Source organism: Acinonyx jubatus, chromosome D4 (genome assembly GCF_027475565.1).
Source record: "Acinonyx jubatus isolate Ajub_Pintada_27869175 chromosome D4, VMU_Ajub_asm_v1.0, whole genome shotgun sequence".
Lineage (NCBI taxonomy): Eukaryota > Metazoa > Chordata > Mammalia > Carnivora > Felidae > Acinonyx > Acinonyx jubatus.
The window spans coordinates 74,528,114-74,551,200 of NC_069391.1; the positions used below are offsets into that span (position 1 = coordinate 74,528,114).

General features: G+C 35.9%; 1 protein-coding gene across 7 annotated transcripts in view; it reads right to left on the bottom strand.

The window, feature by feature from the left end:
• The window catches only part of VPS13A (vacuolar protein sorting 13 homolog A), a 251,081-nt gene that overhangs the window by 207,472 nt on the left and 20,522 nt on the right, over positions 1–23,087 (bottom strand). For 6 of the 7 annotated variants that reach the window (XR_008291251.1, XR_008291252.1, XR_003414530.2 and 3 more), the window contains exons 6-12: positions 12,813–12,922; positions 12,078–12,137; positions 10,090–10,149; positions 9,831–9,911; positions 6,115–6,172; positions 1,521–1,648; positions 1,210–1,316 (exon numbers count right to left, since the gene is read on the bottom strand). Coding sequence is in view for 4 of the 7 variants with exons in the window: in XM_027040998.2 (XP_026896799.1) it covers positions 1,210–1,316; positions 1,521–1,648; positions 6,115–6,172; positions 9,831–9,911; positions 10,090–10,149; positions 12,078–12,137; positions 12,813–12,922 (604 nt within the window). In the remaining 3 variants the exon portion in view is untranslated. Of the gene's footprint in view, positions 1–1,209; positions 1,317–1,520; positions 1,649–6,114; positions 6,173–9,830; positions 9,912–10,089; positions 10,150–12,077; positions 12,138–12,812; positions 12,923–23,087 lie in introns of those variants that run through there. The other variant, XM_053205240.1, reaches the window with a different exon arrangement.

The following is a 23,087-nucleotide window of genomic DNA, read 5'->3' on the forward strand; positions in this document are numbered from 1 at the left end:
TTTTTTTAAAAAAGATATTGCTAGACACAAACTAGGATATAGTTTTTAATAGTCCCAAAACTATAGTTAATGAATGGTATTCTAGTATCTCCTTTTATAAATTTTCTTAGCATCCCTTGGGGCGCCTGGGTGGCTCACTCGGTTAAGCGTCTGACTTCAGCTCAGGTCATGATCTCACACTCCATGAGTTCGAGCCCCGCATCGGGCTCTGTGCTGACAGCTCAGAGCCTAAAACCTGCGTCAGATTCTGCATCTCCCCCTCTCTCTGCCCCTCCTCTGCTCATGCTCTGTTTCAAAAATAAATAAAAACATTAAAAAAAATTTTTTTTAATTTTCTTAGAATCCCTTAACTCAATTTAACATAATAAGCAAAAGCCATAAATCAAACAGTTTCTATCTGTCCTTTAAGAATATCTTAAAAAGTTATTCTTAAAGTCAATAAATTCACTTTTATGCTATATATTATAAATTTAAAAAATCAGATCAAGCAATTCTACTTCTGGGTATTTATGTGAAGGAAATGAAAACACTAGTACAAAAACATATGTACCCTGAGTATTCACTGTGGCATTAATAACAACAGTCAAAATATGGAAACAACCTAAGTGTCCATCAATGAATAAATGGATAAAGAAAATGTGATGTGTATGTATACACATATACATATGTGTATACATACACACCCACACACATGCAATGGAATATTATTCAGTGCTAAAAAGGAATGAATCTTGCTATTTGTGACAACACAGATGGACCTTGAGGACATTGTGCTAAGTGAAATTAGACAAAGAACGATCAACACTGTATGATCTCACTTATATATGGTATCTCAAAAAACAAAAATAAAAAAACTGAGTTCATAAATACAGAGTACAGACTGGTAGATGACAGAGATGAGGCATAGGCAGTGGTTAAAATGGGTGAAGGGGATTAAAAGATCCAAACTTCCAATTACAAAATAAGTCATGAGGATGTAATGTACCGCATGGTAACAATAGTTAATACTATACTGCATAGTTGAAAGTTGCTAAGAGATCATAAAAACTCTGAAGGAAAAAATTTTGTCATTTTATCTGGTGATGGAGGTTAACCAGACTTACTGCGGTCATCAGTTCACAACATATACAAATACTGAATCATTATAAACCTTAAACTAATGTAGTATGTCAAATTATACCTCAATTAAAAAAAACTAAGCCATATTACCATTCTCTGGCATGACAGTGAAGAGGTACATCAGGTTTGAATTTCCTATATGGCAGATTTTGCGTCATCATATCAACTGACTCAAGAAGCTCCATAATGCTGAAATACTAAAGAATGAAAATATTAAGTCTATTAAATGTTTCAGATTTTGTGTTCAACTGTTTAAAAAATTAAATGTTACTCTAAGACACTGTGGATTTCTGAAATACGTTTAAAAATCTTAGTTCTGAAAAATAAACATTAAAAAGTGTCTTGGTTCTGCTTTTATCAAATTATAACTCAATTCAAAATTTCATTTAAAAAAAAATCACCTGTGGTTTATTAAATTCAATTGCTATCTCATGTAACTCAACTTCCAGGTTTATCTTGGGTGCAGAGAAGTCAAAATCCGATCGCCGATTCATCTGAAGTTTGGCATTAGCAGATATGGGGCGAAACACTGGAAAATAATGCAAATTAAAAAAAATTTTTTTATATATACCTCTTCTTTATTATTTTTTTAATATATGAAATTTATTGTCAAATTGGTTTCCATACAATACCCAGTGCTCATCCCAAAGGATGCCCTCTTCAATACCCATCACCCACCCTCTCCTCCCTCCCACCCCCCATTCAGCCCTCAGTTTGTTCTCATTTTTTAAGAGTCTCTTATGCTTTGGCTCTCTCCCACTCTAACCTTTTTTTTCCCTTCCCCTCCCCCATGGGTTCCTGTTAAGTTTCTCAGGATCCACATAAGAGTGAAAACATATGGTACCCTATGACCCAGCAGTAGCACTGCTAGAAATTTACCCAAGGGATACAGGAGTACTGATGCATAGGGGCACTTGTACCCCAATGTTTACAGCAGCACTCTCAACAACAGCCAAATTATGGAAAGAGCCTAAATGTCTATCAACTGATGAATGGATAAAGAAATTGTGGTTTATATACACAATGGAGTACTATGTGGCAATGAGAAAGAATGAAATATGGCCCTTTGTAGCAACATGGACGGAACTGGAGAGTGTGATGCTAAGTGAAATAAGCCTTACAGAGAAAGGCAAATTTTAAAAATTTAAATTGAGTTATATTTCAAGAGTCTCTAAGTACTAAAGGGATGGAGTTGAAAATATTGATTTTCATTTCTTATACTCTTTCTACTTTCCCAGGTTTGCACACTGCTATAATTCAGTTAGATGAACTGTCAATTAAAAGATTCTTTTATCTTTTTCCTAACTATAATTTATATTTTTCTTTAAGTAAACAGACTGAAATTCCCCTCAAAACACCAACACAACCCTTAAAGACAGGAACACTCTCTAAAAGGCAAAAATAGTGTAAAAAATGTTGACAAAAATACAGTTTTAAAAGAATTACATTCAAAATGCTATGAGAAAAGAGATTTTATTTAAACACTGACTTCTATTATAGAATTATAATTTTTGAATTTCTGGTCAGTTTCTATGTATCCATCTGCCTCCTTTTGACTTGTAAAAGGAGATTTGAGAAGATGAGTGAGAGTTTACCCAGGATAACCTTCCTGGCTCAACCCATAATCTAAGACAGATTAAACTAAACCTTTTATATTTAGTATCAAAAAAGGATAACAATATTCTTGCAAAGGGAGGCCAGTAGTAGCTCAATCTATAGAGAGATCAACTATTAAATTATCAGCTAATCTGTGTAAGAACATAGTACATTCCTCTGGTTTTAATCATCCCCAAGGCACAGCACTTAATTTTTTTACATTGAGCATTCAAATGTACTCAACATATTATACTCAATTATATACATATGTTGAACTTGAATAAAACAAGATATTCCACAATAGGAGACTGGTTAAATTCATCATGGTATATCCATACAATAAAATACCACACAGTGAAAAATAAGAAAAACTTATATGTAAATGGAAGGATACGTACAAAGCAATAAACCACTAAAATGATTCCTCTCCCCCACCTTTCTCATGTTACATGGAAGACTACACAACTCCCATACCCTCCCTGGTTACAATCTCTATCCATCCCTGGGTTACAATCTCTCCTACCTCTCTCTGATTTTAGCTCCTGGCAACTCTAATTTCCAAGTGATTTCCACATACAAATGCTCTTTCAAAAACCAAAGCCTCTCAGAACCTTGGACTCCTACCCCTTACTTCATCCACTAAACCTCATCATGTCCATAGCCCCGCCCTCTCCATAAATTCAGTCTCAAGCATCCAACTCTCCTAACGCCACCACGCACCTCTCTAGTATTCTGATACCAAACCTCCAGGTCCTGTGGAACCTAACACTCATTGATCCTATTCTTTCTCTGTCCTTCACCTCCGCCTCATGTCCTCGGTTCCCTCCCCACCCTATTAAAATTCTATGATCGGTTATGTTAATCATTGCCCTGCATTCACTCTTCATTCCTTTGTCCTTCTCACTTTTGTCAGTGATCAGGCAAAACCCTAATTCTGGATAAAACTCCTCACCATGTATTCTACACCTATAATCTACCACAGAAGTTGAATTTTATCGGGGGAAAAAAAATTACACAGTCACACAGATCGGCCTCACCATGTCATAAATCCCACAGTTCCTCAACGTTGTTGAGAAATCATACAACGTTTAGTCAAGGACAGGCCAAATCCATACCCACAGCATGTTTTTGCACAAGCAGTGAACTAGGAATGATGACTGTTACACTTTTACACGGTTGTTTAAAGGAAAAAAGAAAAATATGTGACAGAGGCTGTATACACATGGCCTTCAAACTGAAAAATACTTAATTTACTACATGGCCCTTAAAAAAAAAAAAAAAAATTGCCCAACCCCTACCCTATCTCAGTGGCTCTCAAAATTTGGTATTAATCAAAATCACCAAGAAAGCCTATTAAAACATAGATTGCCAAGGTTCACTCTCAGAGGTTCCGATTCAGTCTGTCTGGGATGAGCCCTAAGATTTACACTGCTAACAAGTTTCCAAGTAATACTGATGCTGCTAGTCTGAACTGCACTTTTGAGAACACGGTTCTAGTCAATTCTCTCTCCCGTTAACCTACATGGGCATTTCACAGCCTCTCCTCCCTCCAAAAACCTCCCAACACCTCACATATTAAGAAGTAAGCGCTCATCAAAGAAATTCCATAAACTATCACCATCTCTACTGCCCACCCAGTATCAGGACTTGTGTCTCACGCCTGAAATCTGTCTTATGATTGAACTAATCATGTTCTCTGTGTGGAAAAGCACTCCACTTGTGCATGAGATCCTGTCCCCTTTTACCCACATCAATAAAGAAATTATCCCTTCTCTATCTTGCTTCATTTATTCATGTTCTACAGATGATTCTCATCTCAACCTATGAACAAGCTGTTGACTCTCCCATTAAATTAAAAAAAAAAAGCCTTCAGTCCTCCTTCCCTCTCCAACAGGTATGCCAATTATCAATTTATTATCTGTGAACTCTGAATGCATCCTTCATTGTCTATTCTAAAAACTAGACTCGGGCCCTTGAAATATTTTTTCTTTACCAGCTAGCGTAATACTAATCTTTATCAGTAGAGGGCGCCGGAGAGATACTGTAAGAGGAGTTATGTCTGCTGGTTCTAATGTGCTCATTCCACAGACTCCTGCACCGCCATGGTTTTTCCACCACCCAGCTCCCACAAAATGGCTCCGACAGAATTCTGCTCCTTCAGCGTCCCGCTCCTATGGTAGGACAGCAGCTCCTACACTATGACAGACTTCTTCAGCACCAGCCTCCTGAACTGCACGGCGACTAGCAGCAGCCAGCAAATTCTCCCAGCACCCTAGTGCAGTTCTCCAGTGAAGTGCCTCCCACAGGACAAATCTCTGTGAGAATCCACAGAGCTCCTGAGGGTGAATTTCCAGCAAGTTTAGAGACCTTCCTGGCAATCGGCGAGCCCTGGTCACATAGATCTCTATGCTGAGGCAGGCAGACCCTCTTCTCTGGGAACTCCATCTTAGTCCTAGGGTAGGGGCAGTTCCTTCTACTCTTCCTTTTTTCTTTAGAGTTCTCTCTACTCGTTAGCGAATCCTTTGTGACTCCAATCCCCTGTTACAGTCATTTTTTATATTAAACTTCCCCTGCTCAAATTACTGTGTGGTTTCTCTCTCATCAGGTCCTGACTATCGCAGCAGGAAATGACAGCAGGGCAAAGGAGAATAAGTCAAACCTAAGTGACAGACAGGAGAATCATCAATGCACATGACAAGAAATCTCCTCTGTTCCTAATGTTTCCTTTGATGAAAATAATCTAGAAAATAAAACCAAAACCATGAAATGGATAGTTTAAGAGTGACAACAAGACTCAACTTTAGGAAATTAATAAAGTATAATCATGAAGGTAGAAGAATGCAGCAAAGAATCACTGAAGACATCAGATGACCAAAGCTAATAAAGAAGTTACCCACTCACCAATCAGTATTTACTGAGTACCTACAGAGTACAAGAAATGCTACTCCTTTCAACTTGAAATTTTACTCATTTCTGAAAAGTACATGTTCATTTCAGAAAATCTGGAACCAAATGCAAGTATGGAGAAGAAAAGTTTTAAATATACATTTTAAAAATAGTACGATTACACTACAGACTGTGGCAGCTAGCCTTATTAAACTGTATTTGCCATTTAAAATGTCTTAACATTATTATTATTATGAATAGTCCTTAAAGATTTACCACATCTATTACATCCTCTCTCGGGACATTTTTCTTTCCTATAGTTTTGAAATCTAGCAAAAAGTTCCCCAACAATGAAGGGCATTGAACAGACAGCTGTTTTATTTGTGCGTATGTATTATAAATACCTTGACTTATATGACAAAATTAACATGAAACATCACAGTGACATTAACAATGTTCATTAAAATTTATACCAATTACTTTAATTGTACTTATTTTATAAAATGTACTTACCAAAATCATAACCTTCTGGAACAATATTTTTATTGACAATACCATTCCTCAAGCTGTCCTATTAAAAGACAAACTGCTTTTATTTATATTCATGCCAACAGATCTTTATTCTACAAAATCCTACCATATGCAAAAAAAAAAAAAGCTGAAAAACAATTTAAAAAATAAAAAACTCAAACTTAGGAGGACTTAGCTATGGAAAATATTAAACTGGTTAGACAATATCCCATTAAACTACTACTATTAAAGAATGTTCTAGGAACTATTTGAATATATGTGTGTTTTTATATATTTGTGTACAGACACATATATAAAATTTGACAAAATTCAACATCCATTTATGATAAAGAATCTTAAGAAAGTGGGAATGAAGGAAATACACCTTAACATAAGAAAGGCCATATATGACAATCCCACAGCTAACATCATGCTCAATAGTTAAAACCTGAAAGCTTTTCTTCTAACATTAGGAATGAGACAAAGATGCCCACTACTCTTGCCACTTTTATTCAGCACAGAATTAGAAGTCCTAGCCAGAGCAATTAGGCAAGAAAAAGAATGTAAGGCATCCAAATTGGAAAGGAAGAAATAAAACTATCACTGTTTGTAGATGATATAACATTCTATATAGAAACCCTACAGATTCCACCAAAAACTGTTAAAACTAATTAATTCAGTAAAATTGGAGGATACAAAATTAACATACAGAAATCTACTGCATTTCTACACACTAATAATGAAGTAGCAGAAAGAGAAATTGATAAAACAATCCAATTTACAATTACATCAAAAGGAATAAAATACATAGGAATAAATTAAACCAAGGAAGCCAAAGACTTGTACGCCAAAAACTGTAAGACACTGAAGAGACAAACTAAAGATGCCAAAAAAAGGGACCATATTCCATGCTCCATATTTCAAGATACATTGTTAGAAAGTCCATACTAGCCAAAGCAATCTACAAATTCAATGCAATCCCTGTCAAATTTCCAATGGCATTATTCACAGAAATAGAATGATCCTAATATAAGTATGAAACCACAACAGACCTCAAAAACCAAAGTAATCTTGAGAAAGAACCTGGAGATATCACAAGCCTTGATTTCAAATTCTATTCAAAACTACAGTAATCAAAACAGTATGGTATTGGCATAAAAACGGACACACAGATTAATGGCATAGAATAAAGAGCCCAGAAATATATCCATGCATATGTATGGTCAATTAATTTCCACAAAGAAGCCAAAAATGTACAGTGGGGAAAGGAGAGTCTCTTCAACATGTGGTGTTTGGAAAACTGGACAGCCACATGCAAGAAAATGAAACTGGACCACTACCTTAGACCATACACAAAATTAACTCAAAACAGATTAAAGACCTGAAGCCATAAAAATCCTGAAAGAAAAGATAGGCAGTAAGTACCTTGACACTGGTCTTGCCGATGACATTTTGGACCTGACACCAAAAGAAAACTAAAGAAAAACAAGTGGATGGGAATGCAAGCTGGTGCGGCCACTCTGGAAAACAGTATGGAGGTTCCTCAGAAAACTAAAAATAGAACTACCCTACCACCCAGCAATGGCACAACTAGGCATTTATCCCTGGGATAGAGGTGTGCTGTTTCAAAGGGACACATGCACCCCAATGTTTATAGTATATATACATACATATACATATACATAGTATATATACACAAGATGCAATTACTCGGCAATCAAAAAGAATGAAATCTTGCCATTTCCAACTACATGGAGGGAGCTAGAGGATATTATGCTAAGTGAAATTAGTCAGAGAAAGACAAAAGTCATATGACTTCACTCATATGAGCACTTTATGAGACAAAACAGATGAACATAAGGGAAGGGAAACAAACATAACAGAAAAACAGGGAGAGACTCAAATATGGAGAACAAACTGAGGGTTACTGGAGGGGTTGTGGGTGGGGGGGGTGGGCTAAATGGGTAAGGGGCATTAAGGAATCTACTACTGAGATCATTGTTGCACTATATGCTAACTAATTTGGATGTAAACTTAAAAAAAAAAACAAAAGTAAGTTGAACACATCAAACTAAAAAGATTCTACAAAGGAAGCCATCAATATAATGAACAGGCAACCTACTGAAGAGGAGAAGATATATGCAAATCGTTTATCAGATGAGTGGTCAATATGCAAAATATATGAAGAACTCCTACAACCCAATTTCAGAGAAATAATCCAATTAAAAAATGGGCAGAGGGTTGGAAAAGACATTTTCCGGACAGATGGCCAACAGATACATGAAAAGGTACTCAACACCACTTATCATCAGGGGAATGCAAATCAAAAGCAACTAACACCTGTTAGAATGGTTATTAACTTTTTTCCAAAGTAGGCTCCATGCCCAGCATGGAGCCCAACACGGGGATGCTTAACTGGCAGAGGCACCCAGGTACCCTAAAACGGTTATTATCGAAATAACACGTGTTGGCAAGGATGTGGAGAAAATTGAACTCTTACACACTGTGGGTAGAAATACCAACAGATGCAACCCCTATAGAAAAGAGAATGGAGGGTCTTCAAAAAATTAAAAGGAGAACTACCGTATGATCCAACAATTCCACTGCTGAACATTTACCCAAAGAAAAGAAAAACATGAGCTAGAAAAGATATGTGCACCTCCATGTTCACTGCAGCATTAATTCTAATAGCTAAAATATGGAAAAGACCTACATGTCTATTGATAGATGAATGGATAAAGAAAATATAGTATAAATACACAGTGGAGTATCATTCAGCCATTAAAATAAAGGAAATCTTACCATCTGCAACATAGATGAAACTTGAGGCCTTATGCTAAGTGAAATAAGTCAGAGAGACATATACCCTATGACCTTACACATAGAATGCTTAAAAAAAATTAAAAATAAAAATGAAAAAAAAGCCAAGCTCATACTCATGGGTACAGAGAACAGATTGGTGGTTGTCAGAGTGGGAAACATGCATAATGTGTAAACAGAATCAAAAGGTAAGAACTTCTTGTTATAAAAGAAGTCAGTTATGAGGATGTATGTAATGTACAACATGGCAACTATAGTTAGTAATATCATATTGTACATTTTTTTAAAGTTATTTTGAGATAGTGAGCAAACAATAGTGGGGGAAGGACAGAGAGACAGAGAGAGACAGAGAGAGGGAGGGAGGGAGAGAAAGAATCCCAAGTAGGCTCCATGCTCAGTGCTGAGTCCGACACAGGGCTTGATTCCACAAATTGGGAGATCATGACCTAAGCCAAAATTAAAAGTCGAACATTCAACAGACTGAGCCACCCAGGTGTCCCTCATATTGCATATTTTAAAGTTACTGAGAGAGTAAATCTTAAAAGTACTCATTAAAAGTTTTGAGATTAACTATGTACGGTAATGGATGTTAGACTTATTGTAATCATTTCACGTTACATACAAATGCTGAACCATTACCGTGCACACGTGAAATTATGTATATATATGTAAATATAATTGTCAATTATACAAAATCGTCAATTATACAAAAAAATGGCTCTATACACATTTGTGTACAGGCACATATATATTCACATATTTCTGTAAATGCTGCTAATGGATTTTGTCTAGGAAAAAAGACCACAAACTACGGTATGTTAATAAATGACGATGAATAAAACCAAATGCAAAATATACTAACAAAAGCATATACACACATCCCAAAAAGATTTACTTACCAATGATTCATCATAATCATTAAGGTAAAACAACTGAGACTTCACATTCCAATAGGCAAAAAGGTTATCCAATCGGATTAACTGAAAATAAATCAAGTTTATTACACATCTCATTTTCTTTAAATGATAAACATACGCTATTTTCAGAAGTCTCAAATCACTGAATCATATAATCAAGTTAAGCAAGTAAAAACTCACACGAATCCTTAATAAAAGTCTTTTTTATCAAGTCTATGGGTTGACAGGATATTTATTTTACCTTACGAAAGAGTTTCTCAGTTTCATCATGTAAACATGGAATCCAGAATTGATCAGTTGTCTGAAAATAAAAACAGTGAAAGTGTCATAGCACATGAAATGGCTGACAAATTGTTATCAACATGCCCTTGACCAATTTCCCATGAAAATGTCCTTGAAAACCTTCAGTGAAAGGATATTAACCACAACAAAGTCTCTGTTTTCAAAGAGCTCAGTGATGACTGAAAAAGCAAACAAGTCAACAGGCAATTACAAACAGGTAAGTGCCACCACAGAGGTTAAATACACAGTTCTCAGAATAATGTAGGAGCCTCAAACTCAGCGGGTAATGGAGAAAGTGATGACTAATACATGATATATGGATAGAAATTACTGATTTTAAGGGGCGCCTGGGTGGCTCAGTCAGTTGAGCACCCAACTTCAGCTCAGGTCATGATCTCACAGTTCGTGGGTTTGAGTCCTATGTCAGGCTCTGTGCTGACAGCTCAGAGGGATTGGGATTCTGTGTCTCCAATTCTCTCTGCGCCCCTCCCCGCCCCCCACTCCCACTCTCTTTCAAAAATAAATAAACATTAAAAAAAATTTGGAAATTATTGATTTTAAGGTTAGTAGGCAATATGATTCAGAGTAGGAAAACATGCAAATATACAACATGTTCAGGGAATTGAAGAAGCCCAGTATTGCCAGAGAACATAAAGCAAACAAAAGAGATGAAACCAGATGTTACCAGGGGTCAGATTAAAATAGATTAAAACTATTTTAAAACAACACTATTGACTTTATTCTAATAGCAATGAGAAGCCACTGAGGGCAATCAAGTGTTTAGATGCTTATTCTACAAAGATGGTTTTCATTTTCTGGTAGAGAACTGAACAGATGACAACAGTGACTTTCAAACTTCAGTGTGTATCAAAATCACCTGGAGGGCTTTCTAAACCCTAGATTGCTGGGCCCCCAGCTGAGTTTCTAACTGAACAGGTCTGCACTAGGGGACCAGTTTCTAAGGTCTCCCAAAGGGGATGGTCAAAACCGCTCTGTCACAGTTACCCATGACCCACATGTTGCCATACCCAATGTAATTCTCATCCTTATTTTTCAAACTAACAGCAGCATTTGACAGTTTATCCCACCCAACTTTAGTGAATAACTTTTAATTTGGCTTTTCTTTTTTTGCTTGTAGTAGGTCGTTTTAAGAAGAAATTGTACACAAAAACTCAATGGATATAAATAAATAAAGCATGTAATGAAATACTACAGAGCAATTAAACTGAATTGAATTACATGTAGCAACACAAGTAAATATTAACACTGTGAAGAGAAAATGAAAATTTGTAGAAAAATCATGTAAAGTATTCATGTAAACTTTTAAAAACCTACCGGTATCATACATTTCTAATTGACATATTATACCAAAGTTCAAAAATTTAGGATGTTTATCTCTGGGAGAAGGGTAAGAGTAGGAAACAAAAGGGTTTTAAACTTTATTCCTAACAGTTTATTCTTTAAAAGTATTCAAAATATAAACCAAATGACAGATTCCTCAACTGTCCACAACACTGATGCAACAAGGTTTCATAATCCTCTATTTGCTCCCATACTTTAAAAATTCCTCAATTTGAAAAATCAGGAATCAAGTTTGCCACCATATTAATAATGGTGGTAAGAAAATGAGTGATTTCTTTATGTTTTTCATGATTTATTGGTTTCTGAAATAAACATTACTTTTATTTTGTATTTATTTAAGAAATGGATTTTTTAAGGAAAAAATATCAAATATATTCTGCAAATAATAGGCCTTCATCTTTTAAACCTAAATTTGATTATCAAACATTTTTTGAAATGCTAAACTACCTACCCCAAATTCCAATCTACCTTATGCACTTTCTGTACCAATTCTACATAGACACCTATTTTTGATGCTAGCATACAAGAACACTAATAGCTTGATGAACTGCACAATATGGTTAAACTGCTTTTTAAACAAAGTACCTGCATGCTGAGATTTTGAAGGGAAATACCAAATGACAACGGATTGTCTCGATTTGTGATCTAAAGAGAAAAGAGCAAGTTTTACTCAGATTTTTAGTGGTTAAACAAAATTACAGAAAAAGTTCGTTTTCTGGAAAACATTCTTTTTCAAATACTCAAAAACATTTTACTACTTTTTAGAACAACCTTTATTCCTGTGTTTTTCCCAATATTAATTAAAATTTTAAGTATCAATGTATTAGTGTTGCACAATAATAAATCTTTCTATTTTTCAATGTATAAAAAACCAGTTTATCAAGAAACTGACCTCACAATAGTACTGTGAGAAGCCAATAATTATGCATTTTAGAGACACAGGATCTATTTGAGATAAACAATCTAAATCTACCTCTACTGATTCCTAGACCAGTATAACTTCCAAGAGGCAAATATAAAGTATTCTAAAAATACGTGACTCGCCAACTACATAATGCCCAATACCCAAGGTGACTGCAATAGAGGAAGGCATTTTCCTTCATTATCTGATTTTTTAACATTTTAGCAAAGTGTAATCAAGGCATTAAACACTGCAAACTGAAACTATGATTACAAAACAGAAAGACCAGGTCACCTTCAGATCTGTGTCCCTCCACTTCCCGGCATCCAATAGGCTGGCCACAACAGAGCAGGTGTCAACAAACCATAAAGTATATATATGAAAATATAAAAATAAGTTTCACCTATTAAAATACTTACATCATCTTCATAACGAATATGGATGTTGGAAATTTTCACTTGAAGATTTTTTATGATCTGAGTAATTAATTTTTCTGTGAAAGTGTCCGGTTTCTCCACCTGATGTTTTTCTACAATAGCAAATACTTTTTTTTTTAACTCGAATGAAAAATATACTCTATAAATATCCATCCACATATGGAGGTAACATAAACATCACCGTGTTAAAGAAAAAAATCTGTCTTTATAAACAGAACACTAAGAGCATCCTTTCCCAAAGTCTTCCACACCAAAGACTCAAAGGCAACCAAATACAAATAGTTTCAAAATCTACTTTTTCAATGAAACTAAAGCCAACTATTTAGAACTTCCTGCCATTAAATTTTACAACTATACCTGGGTCCATAAAGACCTGGAAAACAATGAAGATTATTTGGTAAGAATTCTAATAGGCTTAAATTAGAAAAGCCAGAAACAGTAACAAGGAATTGCCCTTAAAATTAGTGATACTATTACAAATTGTCTGTGGTTTGATGTATGAAATACTTGAATATGCTTCTTCTCCTGATGAATCCAGAACAGGAAGATAGGCAATCCTTTCTTCTTTCAAGGAAGAATTAAGGAAATTCATCATTTGTTTCATTTTCTAAAAAAGATATTAACTATCTCCAGTTTCAAAACTTTCCAGGGGAATAGAAAAAACAAAGTATTGAAACTCCTAATTTCTTCCATTTTTAATTTATTTATTTTGAGAGAGAGATGGTGCAAGTAGGGGAAGGGCAGAGAAGAGAGAAGAGAGAAGAGAGAAGAGAGAAAAGAGAATCCCAACCTAAGCAGGCTCTGTGATACCAGCTGCAGAGCCTGACATAGGGCTTGAATTCATGAACCGTGAGATCATGACCTGAGCCAGAATCAAGAGTCGGTCACTTAAACGACTGAGTCACCCACCTAGCACACCGCTAAGTTCTTTTTTAATATGCATTTGATAACCACGGGTTACTGTCCTTTTTTTCTCCATTTGAAAATGTCAATGAAAACTATCTCATTTTCTATTTGTAGTCCTGTCTCACTGTACATACAGAGCATTTGTTTTTTCCTCTCATGACCCACTACTAATTCAACTGGCCAAGGAGGACAGGCTGATGAAGATATATTTACATCAAATCCAAGTGTCAGTGAATAGCGGGTAAGTAAATATATTAAATATAAAAAGACTTTAGAATAAGTAAACAAAATAAAAGCTCTTTGAAGACAGAGCATTTTAATCTTTGAATACGACACCACATCCTAATAAAATCCTTTACTCTATAAACCTATTCAGTCATTCAATTAAATGCTTAAATCTTTCTTTCCCTACCCAGTATTTCCTTCTGAATCCCTTAACCAGCACAGATTCCATAATGTCTTATTTCACCAACATTTTCAACCCTTTTATTCCTTTTTGCTCATTTTCCTCTGTCAATAAAGCTCCAACCCTGAATAAAACCAACTTTCTACTTTTTATATCAACATGCTTAACCTTGCCAGTTGAGCACCAGAGAAAAATCACAACAGGACTGAAATTACTATAAATTAAATATCACCAACTTCATCCCAACAGCCACTTACTACATTTCTCCACTCAACTTGTTCACATGCTCTGGAACAACTAAGTCAAATTCTTTCTGATTCTCCTCAAAGGTCTAACAATCCTTCCATTGCTCTCTTTACTGTTAGATGACCTTGTCTCCAACTTTGGAAGAAACAGAAGTTCCTTTTCCGTAATCGTCACTCAATGACCCATGACATGCATGACGTAAATAAAATGATTATTTCTTTAATTCACCTAATACCTCGTTAGGATCTGATAAATTCTTTGCTTCCTGAAACACACTTTTCCCATGAAATCATAATCCCCAAATTTCTTTCTACTTATCTGATGACTCTTTTTTTTGTTATTTTTTTGGTGTTTATTTTTTTGAGAGAGAAAGAGAGAGAGAGGGAGACAGAGGATCCAAAGAAGGCTCTGCACTCACAGCAGAGAGCCCAATGTGGGGCTCGAACTCATGAATCGTTAGATCATGACCTGTGCCAAGTCAGACACTCCACTGACTGAGCGACCCAGGTGCCCCTCATCACTCTTTCTTGATTTTTTTTTCTGTGTTCCTCTTTTACACCATCATTAAAGGTTACATTTCCTTAAGGCTCAGTCCTAGGACTTCTTCTCCTCTCCTCTACTGCTGCTTCAGGGAATCTCATCCACATCATACACCTCAACTATCATTTCAATGCTGGTAACTCACAATTATATGTTAGAGTAAAAGTGAGATATGTTCAGAGAAACTGATACACTCAATAAACTATAAATAGGTCAGTATGTTTAGAACAAAAGAATAGAGGAGAAAGGGATGGGGTCAGTAATAAGGCTGAAGAGGTAAATAGGATTCAAATCATATGAACTTTTACATATCACGCTGAAGAGTTTAAACTTCTACCTGATAACAATAAGCTATCACTAATGAATTTTAAGCATAAACGTTTCTAATTTTAGACCAATGTAAAAATAAGGACTTCTGATTAAACATGGTGGATTGTTATCTATTTTTCTACTTCTCAGTAAGACCTCATTAATGCAAAAGTAAAGGGGGAAAATGGATAAATCCCCAAGGTCAAGAAAGAGTACAGGAAAAAAAACAGGTAAGATATACCTTCAGTAGTCTGGAAGCTAGAATGCAGATGGCCTTAACCTACTTAGCAGAGATGAAGAAATTCTTCTAAATACCTATAATAAATGGAGAGGCCAATAATAAAGATGAGTCAAAAGCCAGAATCCTGGGAAGATTCAGGAACTGGAGTCCTCAGAGAACATAAATGGCAGGGAGAGGATGATAATACAAGGATTGGCTTAAGTCTGGTGTAATTAGTAGTTAGACTTCCAGGTATCCTCCCTCCCTTAGTCCACACAACCATACAACTATCCTTTTCCCATCCTAGTGAGAAGCAAGAATTTCTTCTGAAGAAAATACACGCAACAGACTGCAGACTCTAAAACCATGTACTTACAGATACAGGGAGATCCATCACATTGAAACCAGACACGTTAAGAAAAACTTCTATATAATAATCACCCTACATCCACCTACTATTGCCAAGGAAATAATAAAGTTGCACCAAAAAACATATGTAATCAGAGCATATATACTATTTGGCTCAGTAGTAAACATTTATATATAGCCATAATAACATAAACAATGAATACGGATTTAACCAAACATGCAATTATACTAGAAAGACAGAAAAATGGGTCAACCTTACAGTCCATAAAAGGAAGCCTCTCTAAATAAATGATGTATAAGCATAATGAATCAAGTAATAGGGATGTGATCATCTTATATAGTAGCATGGAAGTAACCACAAAAACACTTTAAAACTTAAAAGTAGGGGCTCCTGAGTGGCTCAGTCAGTTGAGCATCTGACTTCAGCTCAGGTAAGATCTCACAGTTGGTGAGTTTGAGCCCCACATCAGGAGCGCTGCTGTCAGTGCAGAGCCCACGTGGGGTCCTCTGTCCCCCTCTCTGCCCCTCCTCCACTCACACTCTCAAAAGTAAATAAAAACATCAAAAAAAACCCAAAAAACTTAAAAGCAGATCTATACGGAGCAGGCTTAGGAGCTGAGCCAGGAGACAGAATTTCTAAATTGTGGTACTAACATTACTTACTAACTTTTAAATCTATGTATATGTATTATTTTGAGAAGATGAAAATAATTTTTAAAAGGCAAAAGCCTAGGAGACTTAGTAAAGAAAGGATTGGAGAAGAGGAAAATGGCAGAGTAGAAAACACCAAGAATCTGTCTTCCTAGCTAGATAACTCAATAGGCAAAATGTGCCTAATGTAAAGATTCTGGAACTCCAGAATCTACTGAAGGCTTGCAACTTGCAACTTGCAGAGAAGGCTTGAATGTAAACTGCACTCCATTCACATCCACTTTAGCTCTTACCATAGCAGCAGCTCACCCCGGCCCCTATTCTCAGGCCTACTGCAGCCAGCCGTGCACACATTCCTGAAGCACCTTGCACCTCAACTTGCAGGAACCAAGGTGGGAAGAAAGGACCCATCCTCCAAATATTTGGAGATTTGTGCTCTAATGGCTAGTTGCTGCTCCTGATCACAGAGAAGGGTGGTTGTGGTCACTGCACCTTTTTCAACTGTTGCAAGCCCCTCCCTCTCCAGCCAAAGTGACATCCAGGGCTTTTAAAGGACTCGCAACCTTTTTTGTTTTTGTCCCCCTTCATTGTTCTCTTCTCCCCATTTGTGAGCAAAACATTACAGACTAGGACATTCAAAACCAACTCCATATGCAGGGAAAATAAGAATGTGACCATGCACGTTCAGGGAAAGGCATAGGCTTGGGCTCAGCAAAGTCCTGAGAATACCTTACATTTATACCTCAGACTGATCCTTGGACTAGGGATAGCCTACAATAATGAAAAAGAAAAAAAAGCTTTAAAAAAAAAAAAGAAAAGAAAACAATGGGAATGGGGGTGAATCTCATTTCCACAGATATCACATTATATATCCAAATATCTAGATTTTAAAAAGAATCACCAACGATACAAAGAAGCAGGAAGATATGGCCCATTTAGCAGACAAAAAAATAAGTTAACAAAAACTATTCCTGAAAAAGATACGATGACAGACCTACTACATTTTTTTTTTTTGTTTACTTATTTTGAGAGAGAGTGCAAGTGGGGAGGGGCAGAGAAAAGAAGGGTAGAGAATCCCAAGCAGGCTCTGCACCATCAGTGTGGAGCTGGACATGGGCACTGAACTCACAAACCATGAGATCATGACCTGAGCCAAAGTCCAGAACCAACTGAGCCACTCAGGTGCCCCACTAGACAGACTTTAAAACAACTGTCACATAGATGCTCAAAGATCTAAAGGAAGATGTGGAGGACATCAATAAAATAATGAATGAAAAAATAGAAATATCTATAAAGAAAAAAACTAAAAAAAAAAAAAAAAAATTCAGAAGCAGAAAAGTACCATAACTAAAAGGAAAAATTCATCATAGAGATTCAAAGGGAGACTGCAATAGACAAACTTGAAGACAGAACAACAACAACAAATTATTAAATTTGAGGAACGGAAAGAAATAAATTGAAGTGAACAGAGCCTAACAGACACCCAGGGGACACCAAGTGGACCAACACATGCACTGTGGGAGTCCCAGATGGAAAAAAGACAGAGAAAGAGCCAGAGAGAATATTTGAAGACATACTGGCTGAGGGACTCCCGTGTGGCTTAGTCAGTAGAGTGTGCAACTCTTTATCTAGGGTTGTAAATTCGAGCCCCACAATGGGTGTTTAGATGACTAAAGAATGAAAAATCTTTAAAAAATAAAAACTAAAAAATGAGAAATACTAGCTGCAAACTGGCCACATTTAAAGAAAGACATGATTATATTCACCCAGGGAACTCAAAGAACTCCAAGGAAGAACTCAAAGAGACCCAAGGATACAAATTATAAACAAACGTTCAAAGACCAAAGATAAAAAGAGAATCTTGAAAACATCAAGAGAGAAGCTGCTCATCACATGGAAAGGATCGTTAATAATTTTATCAATAGATTTTTCATCAGAAAAAAGGCAGAAAGGCAATGGACCAAATTGCTGAAAGTGCTAAGAAAAAAAAATCTTTCAACCAAGAATTCTATATCCAGCAAAAATGCCCTTTAAGAGTGAGGGAGAAATAAAGACATTCCAAGATAAATAAAAGCTGAGTAAGACTGTCACCAGACCTTCCCTACACAATAACCAGAGATACTGCATGAAACAATGATCCCAACAAAAGATAACACATCTGCAATTATCAATTATCGTTACCATAACAGTGGTTTGTAACTCCACTTTTTGCATTCTACATGATTTGAGAGACCAATGTACTTATAAAAAAAAAAACTTCTTAGTCTAAATGCTAGTATTATGGTAACTTTGCTTTGTAACTCAGCCTGTTGTTTTCTAATTATTTAAGACACTAATCTATTCAAAATAGTTTGTTTTCGGCAACAATATATAAAGATGCAATTCTGTGACAACAGCAATTTAAAAAAGTGAGGAGGTGGGGCGCCTGGGTGGCTCAGTCGGTTGAGTGTCCGACTTCAGCTCAGGTCACGATCTCACAGTTCGTGAGTTCGAGCCCCGCGTCAGGCTCTGGGCTGATGGCTCAGAGCCTGGAGCCTGCTTCCGATTCTGTGTCTCCCTCTCTCTCTGCCCCTCCCCCATTCATGCTCTGTCTCTGTCTCAAAAATAAATAAACATTAAAAAAAAAATTTTTAAAAAAAGTGAGGAGGGAGATGTGAAAGAGTACAGTTTCTGTAATGTTACTGAGGTTAAGCTAGTATAATTTAAAGTGTTCTAACTTAAGGATGTCAAAAATGTAATTCTCAGGGTATCCGTAGAGAAAATACCTATAGAATATGCACGAGATGAATAAATAAGAATTTAAATTTTTTTTTTTTAACATTTATTTTTGAGACAGAGAGAGAGCACGAACGGGGGAGGGTCAGAGAGAGGGTGACACAGAATCCAAAACAGGCTCCAGGCTCTGAGCTGTCAGCACAGAGCCGGACGCGGGGCTCGAACTCACGAGCTGTGAGATCATGACCTGAGCCGAAGTCGGCCGCTTAACCGACTGAGCCACCCAGGCGCCCCAAAATAAAAATTTAAACATTTCATTATACAAAGTCAACCAAACTCAGAGAGTAACGCAGTAAATGAGTGACAAATAAGGCACACAGAAAACAAATGGCAAAAGGACAGAAGTACGTCTGTAAGTTATCAGTAATTATTCTAAAAGTATATGGATCTGGGGTGCCTGGGTGGCTCAGTCAGTTAAGCATCCGACTCTTGGTTTCAGTTCAAGTCCTGACCTCATGGGTTTGTGAGTTTGAGCCCCGCATCGGGCTTTGCAATGGCAGCTCAGGACATGCTTGGGATTCTTGCTCTCCCTCTCTCTCTCTCCGCCCCTCCCCTGCTCATGTACATGCTCTTTCTCTCTCAAAGATAAACCATTAAAATATATATATATATATAATATACCAATATTAGTTCATATTTATATTTGTACATATACACATATACGTACATATGTATGCATATATATGGATATGGATTAAACAGTCTACTCAAAAGACACAAACTGAATGGATTAAAACACAAGACCCACTGTTCTCTGGTACTACTAAGACATTTTCCATGACAGAACGCATATTAGGACACAAATTAAGTCTAACTAGATTTAAAAATATAGGTATCATGCAAAGTGCTATCTTTGACCATATCAGAATAAAGTTAGAAATAAAACACAGAAGTTGGGGTTCCTCAGAGAGCTCAGCAGTGGCTCTCTGCTGTGAGTGCAGAGCCTGCTTCGGATCCCTCTCTCTGCTTCTCCCTAACTCACGTGCTCTTGCTCAAAAATTAGCAAACGTTTAAAAAAATAAGAAAATGGAAGGAAAATTTAAAAACTCATGTATTTGTGGAAATTAAACAAAACGCTGTTAAACCACCAATGGATCACAGAACAAGTCATAAGGGAAATTAGAAAACACTTAGATATATGAAAACAAAAACACAGCATACCAAAATTTATGGGACACAGCAAAAAAGTATTAAAATGGAAATTTATAGCTGTAAGAAAAAACCAAAAAGACCTCAGAAGAACCTAACTTTATAACTTAAACAATATGAAAATAATGGACAAACTATATCCACAGCTAACAGAAGGAAAGAAAAAATAAAGATTCAAGCAGAGATAAACTGAAGAATAGAAGACCAACTTGAAAAAAAAAAAATCAAATGAAACCAAAAGTTGGGTTTTTTGAAAAGGTCAACAAAATTGAAAAATAGCTAAATGGACCAAGATAAAAAGAGTAAGGCTCAAATTACCAAAATTACAAATGAGAGTAGGTGTATTACTAAAGATTTTACAGAAACAAGGATTATACACGTTATGTGAATAACTGTATCCTAACGAACTGGATTAACCAAATGAAATGGACAAATTCCTAGAACCACAATACGTACCAAGACAAAATTACAGAGATAGAAAATTTGAATAGATATATGTATTACATCTACCCATATATATAAAACACATATATAATATATATGTATATATAAAATATATATATACACACACATATAAAACCAGTAAAAAGATTGAATCAGTGATCAAAACTCCCCTAACAAAAGCCGTGGAACTGATTGCTTCTTTGGTGAATTCTACCGAACACTTCAAACATCAATCCTCTTCAAACTTTTCAAAAACAAATTAAATACTTCCAAACTCAATGTATGAGGTATTAATCTGCTACCAAAACCATACAACGATACTACAAGAAAACTACAGATCAATATTCCTAATAAATACTGATGCAAATAATGAAATGCCAACAAACAAAATTCAACAGCACATTAAAAAAATTCAAGAGGCGCCTGGGTGGCTCAGTCGGTTAAGCTTCCATCTTCGGCTAGGGCATGATCTCACTGTCTGTGAGTTCAAGCCCCACGTGGGGCTCTGTGCTGACAGCTCAGTGCCTGGAACCTGCTTCAGATTCTGTGTCTCCCTCTCCCACTCACTCTCTCTCTAAGAAAAAAAAAAATGAATAAACATTAAAAAAAAAAAGTGTTATAAAAAATTATATAGCATGACTCAATAGAATTTATTGCTGGAATGGAAAGATGGGTAGATATATAAGTCAACTTACCAAATAAATTTGCTAAAAATTACCAAATAAATCAAACATTTACCAAATAAAAAAAATATATATGATCATCGCAATTGATGAAGAAAAACCATTTAACAAAACTCAACATCCTTTTTTAATAACAACAATCAAAAAACTAGGACTAGAAGGAAACTACCTAACATAATAAAATTCATATACAAAAAGCCCACAGCAAACACCATAGTTAATGGAAAGGCTGAAAGCTTTTCCTTGAAAATCAGAAAGATGGCAAAAATGTCCAGTTTTGTCACTTTTATTCAACATACTACTAGAAGGTCTAGCCAGAGTAATCAGGCAAGAAACAAAAGTCATCCAAATCAAAAAATGAAGTAAAATCTCTGTTCACAGATAATATGATCTTATATGAAGAAAACTCTAAATACCTCACAAAACAACTATTGAAACTAATTAACTCAGCAAAGTAGCAGGGTACAAAGTCAACACACACACACAAAAAATCAATTGCATATCTCTAATCCCTAACAATGAAGAATCTGAGCAGGAAATTACAGAAACAATTCCTTTTACAATAGCATCAGAAAGAATAACTTAGGGATTAACATAACCAAGGAGGTGAAAGACTTGTACACTTTTAAAAAGATATTTTAAAAGACATAAATGGAAACATACCCAAGTTCATGGATTGGGAACCACTGTTAGCATGTCAATGCCGCCCAAAGCAATCTACAGATTCAAAGCAATCCCAATTATACTTTTCGCAGAAACAGAAAAATGCATCCTTAAATTCATAAGGAAACTCAAGGGACTCCCACACAGGAAAACCAGTCTTGAAAAGGAAGAACAAAAGGTGAAAGACTTATACTTCCAGATTTCAAAATTTACAACACAACTACAATAATCAAAACAGTGTGGTACTGCCATAAAGACAGACGAATAAAACAGAATACAGCACTCAGAATAAACCCTTGCATACACGGTCAAATGATTTTTGATAAGGGACCAAGACTACTCAATCAGGAATGGACAATAGTTTTAATAAACAACGTTGGGAAAACGGGATATGAAGAGAATGAACAAGAGAATGAAGTCAGACCTTGCTTATCGAAGAACATATAAAAAAACTAATTCAAAATGGATTTAAGACCTAAAACTATAAAACTCTTAGAGGAAAACACAGGACAAAAGCTGCATGACACTGGATTTGGTGATGATTTTGCGATGATTTCTTGCATATCACACCAAGGCACAAGCAACAAAAGATGACCAAATGGGCTTTGTGGGAATTTAAACATTTTTTGCATTAAGACACTATCAACAGAATGGTTACACAAAGAATGGGAGAAAATTTGCAAATCGTGTATTTAGTGAAAGATTAACATGGAGAATATATAAAGAACTCGTAGCACCAAACAACCACCAAAGACAACCCAACTAAAAGATGGGCAGAAGACTCAAATAGACATTTCTCCAAAGAAGATATACAAATGGCCAATAAGCACATGAAAAGACACTAAAATACTAATCTTCAGGGAAATGCAAATCAAAACTACATGAGATACCACTTC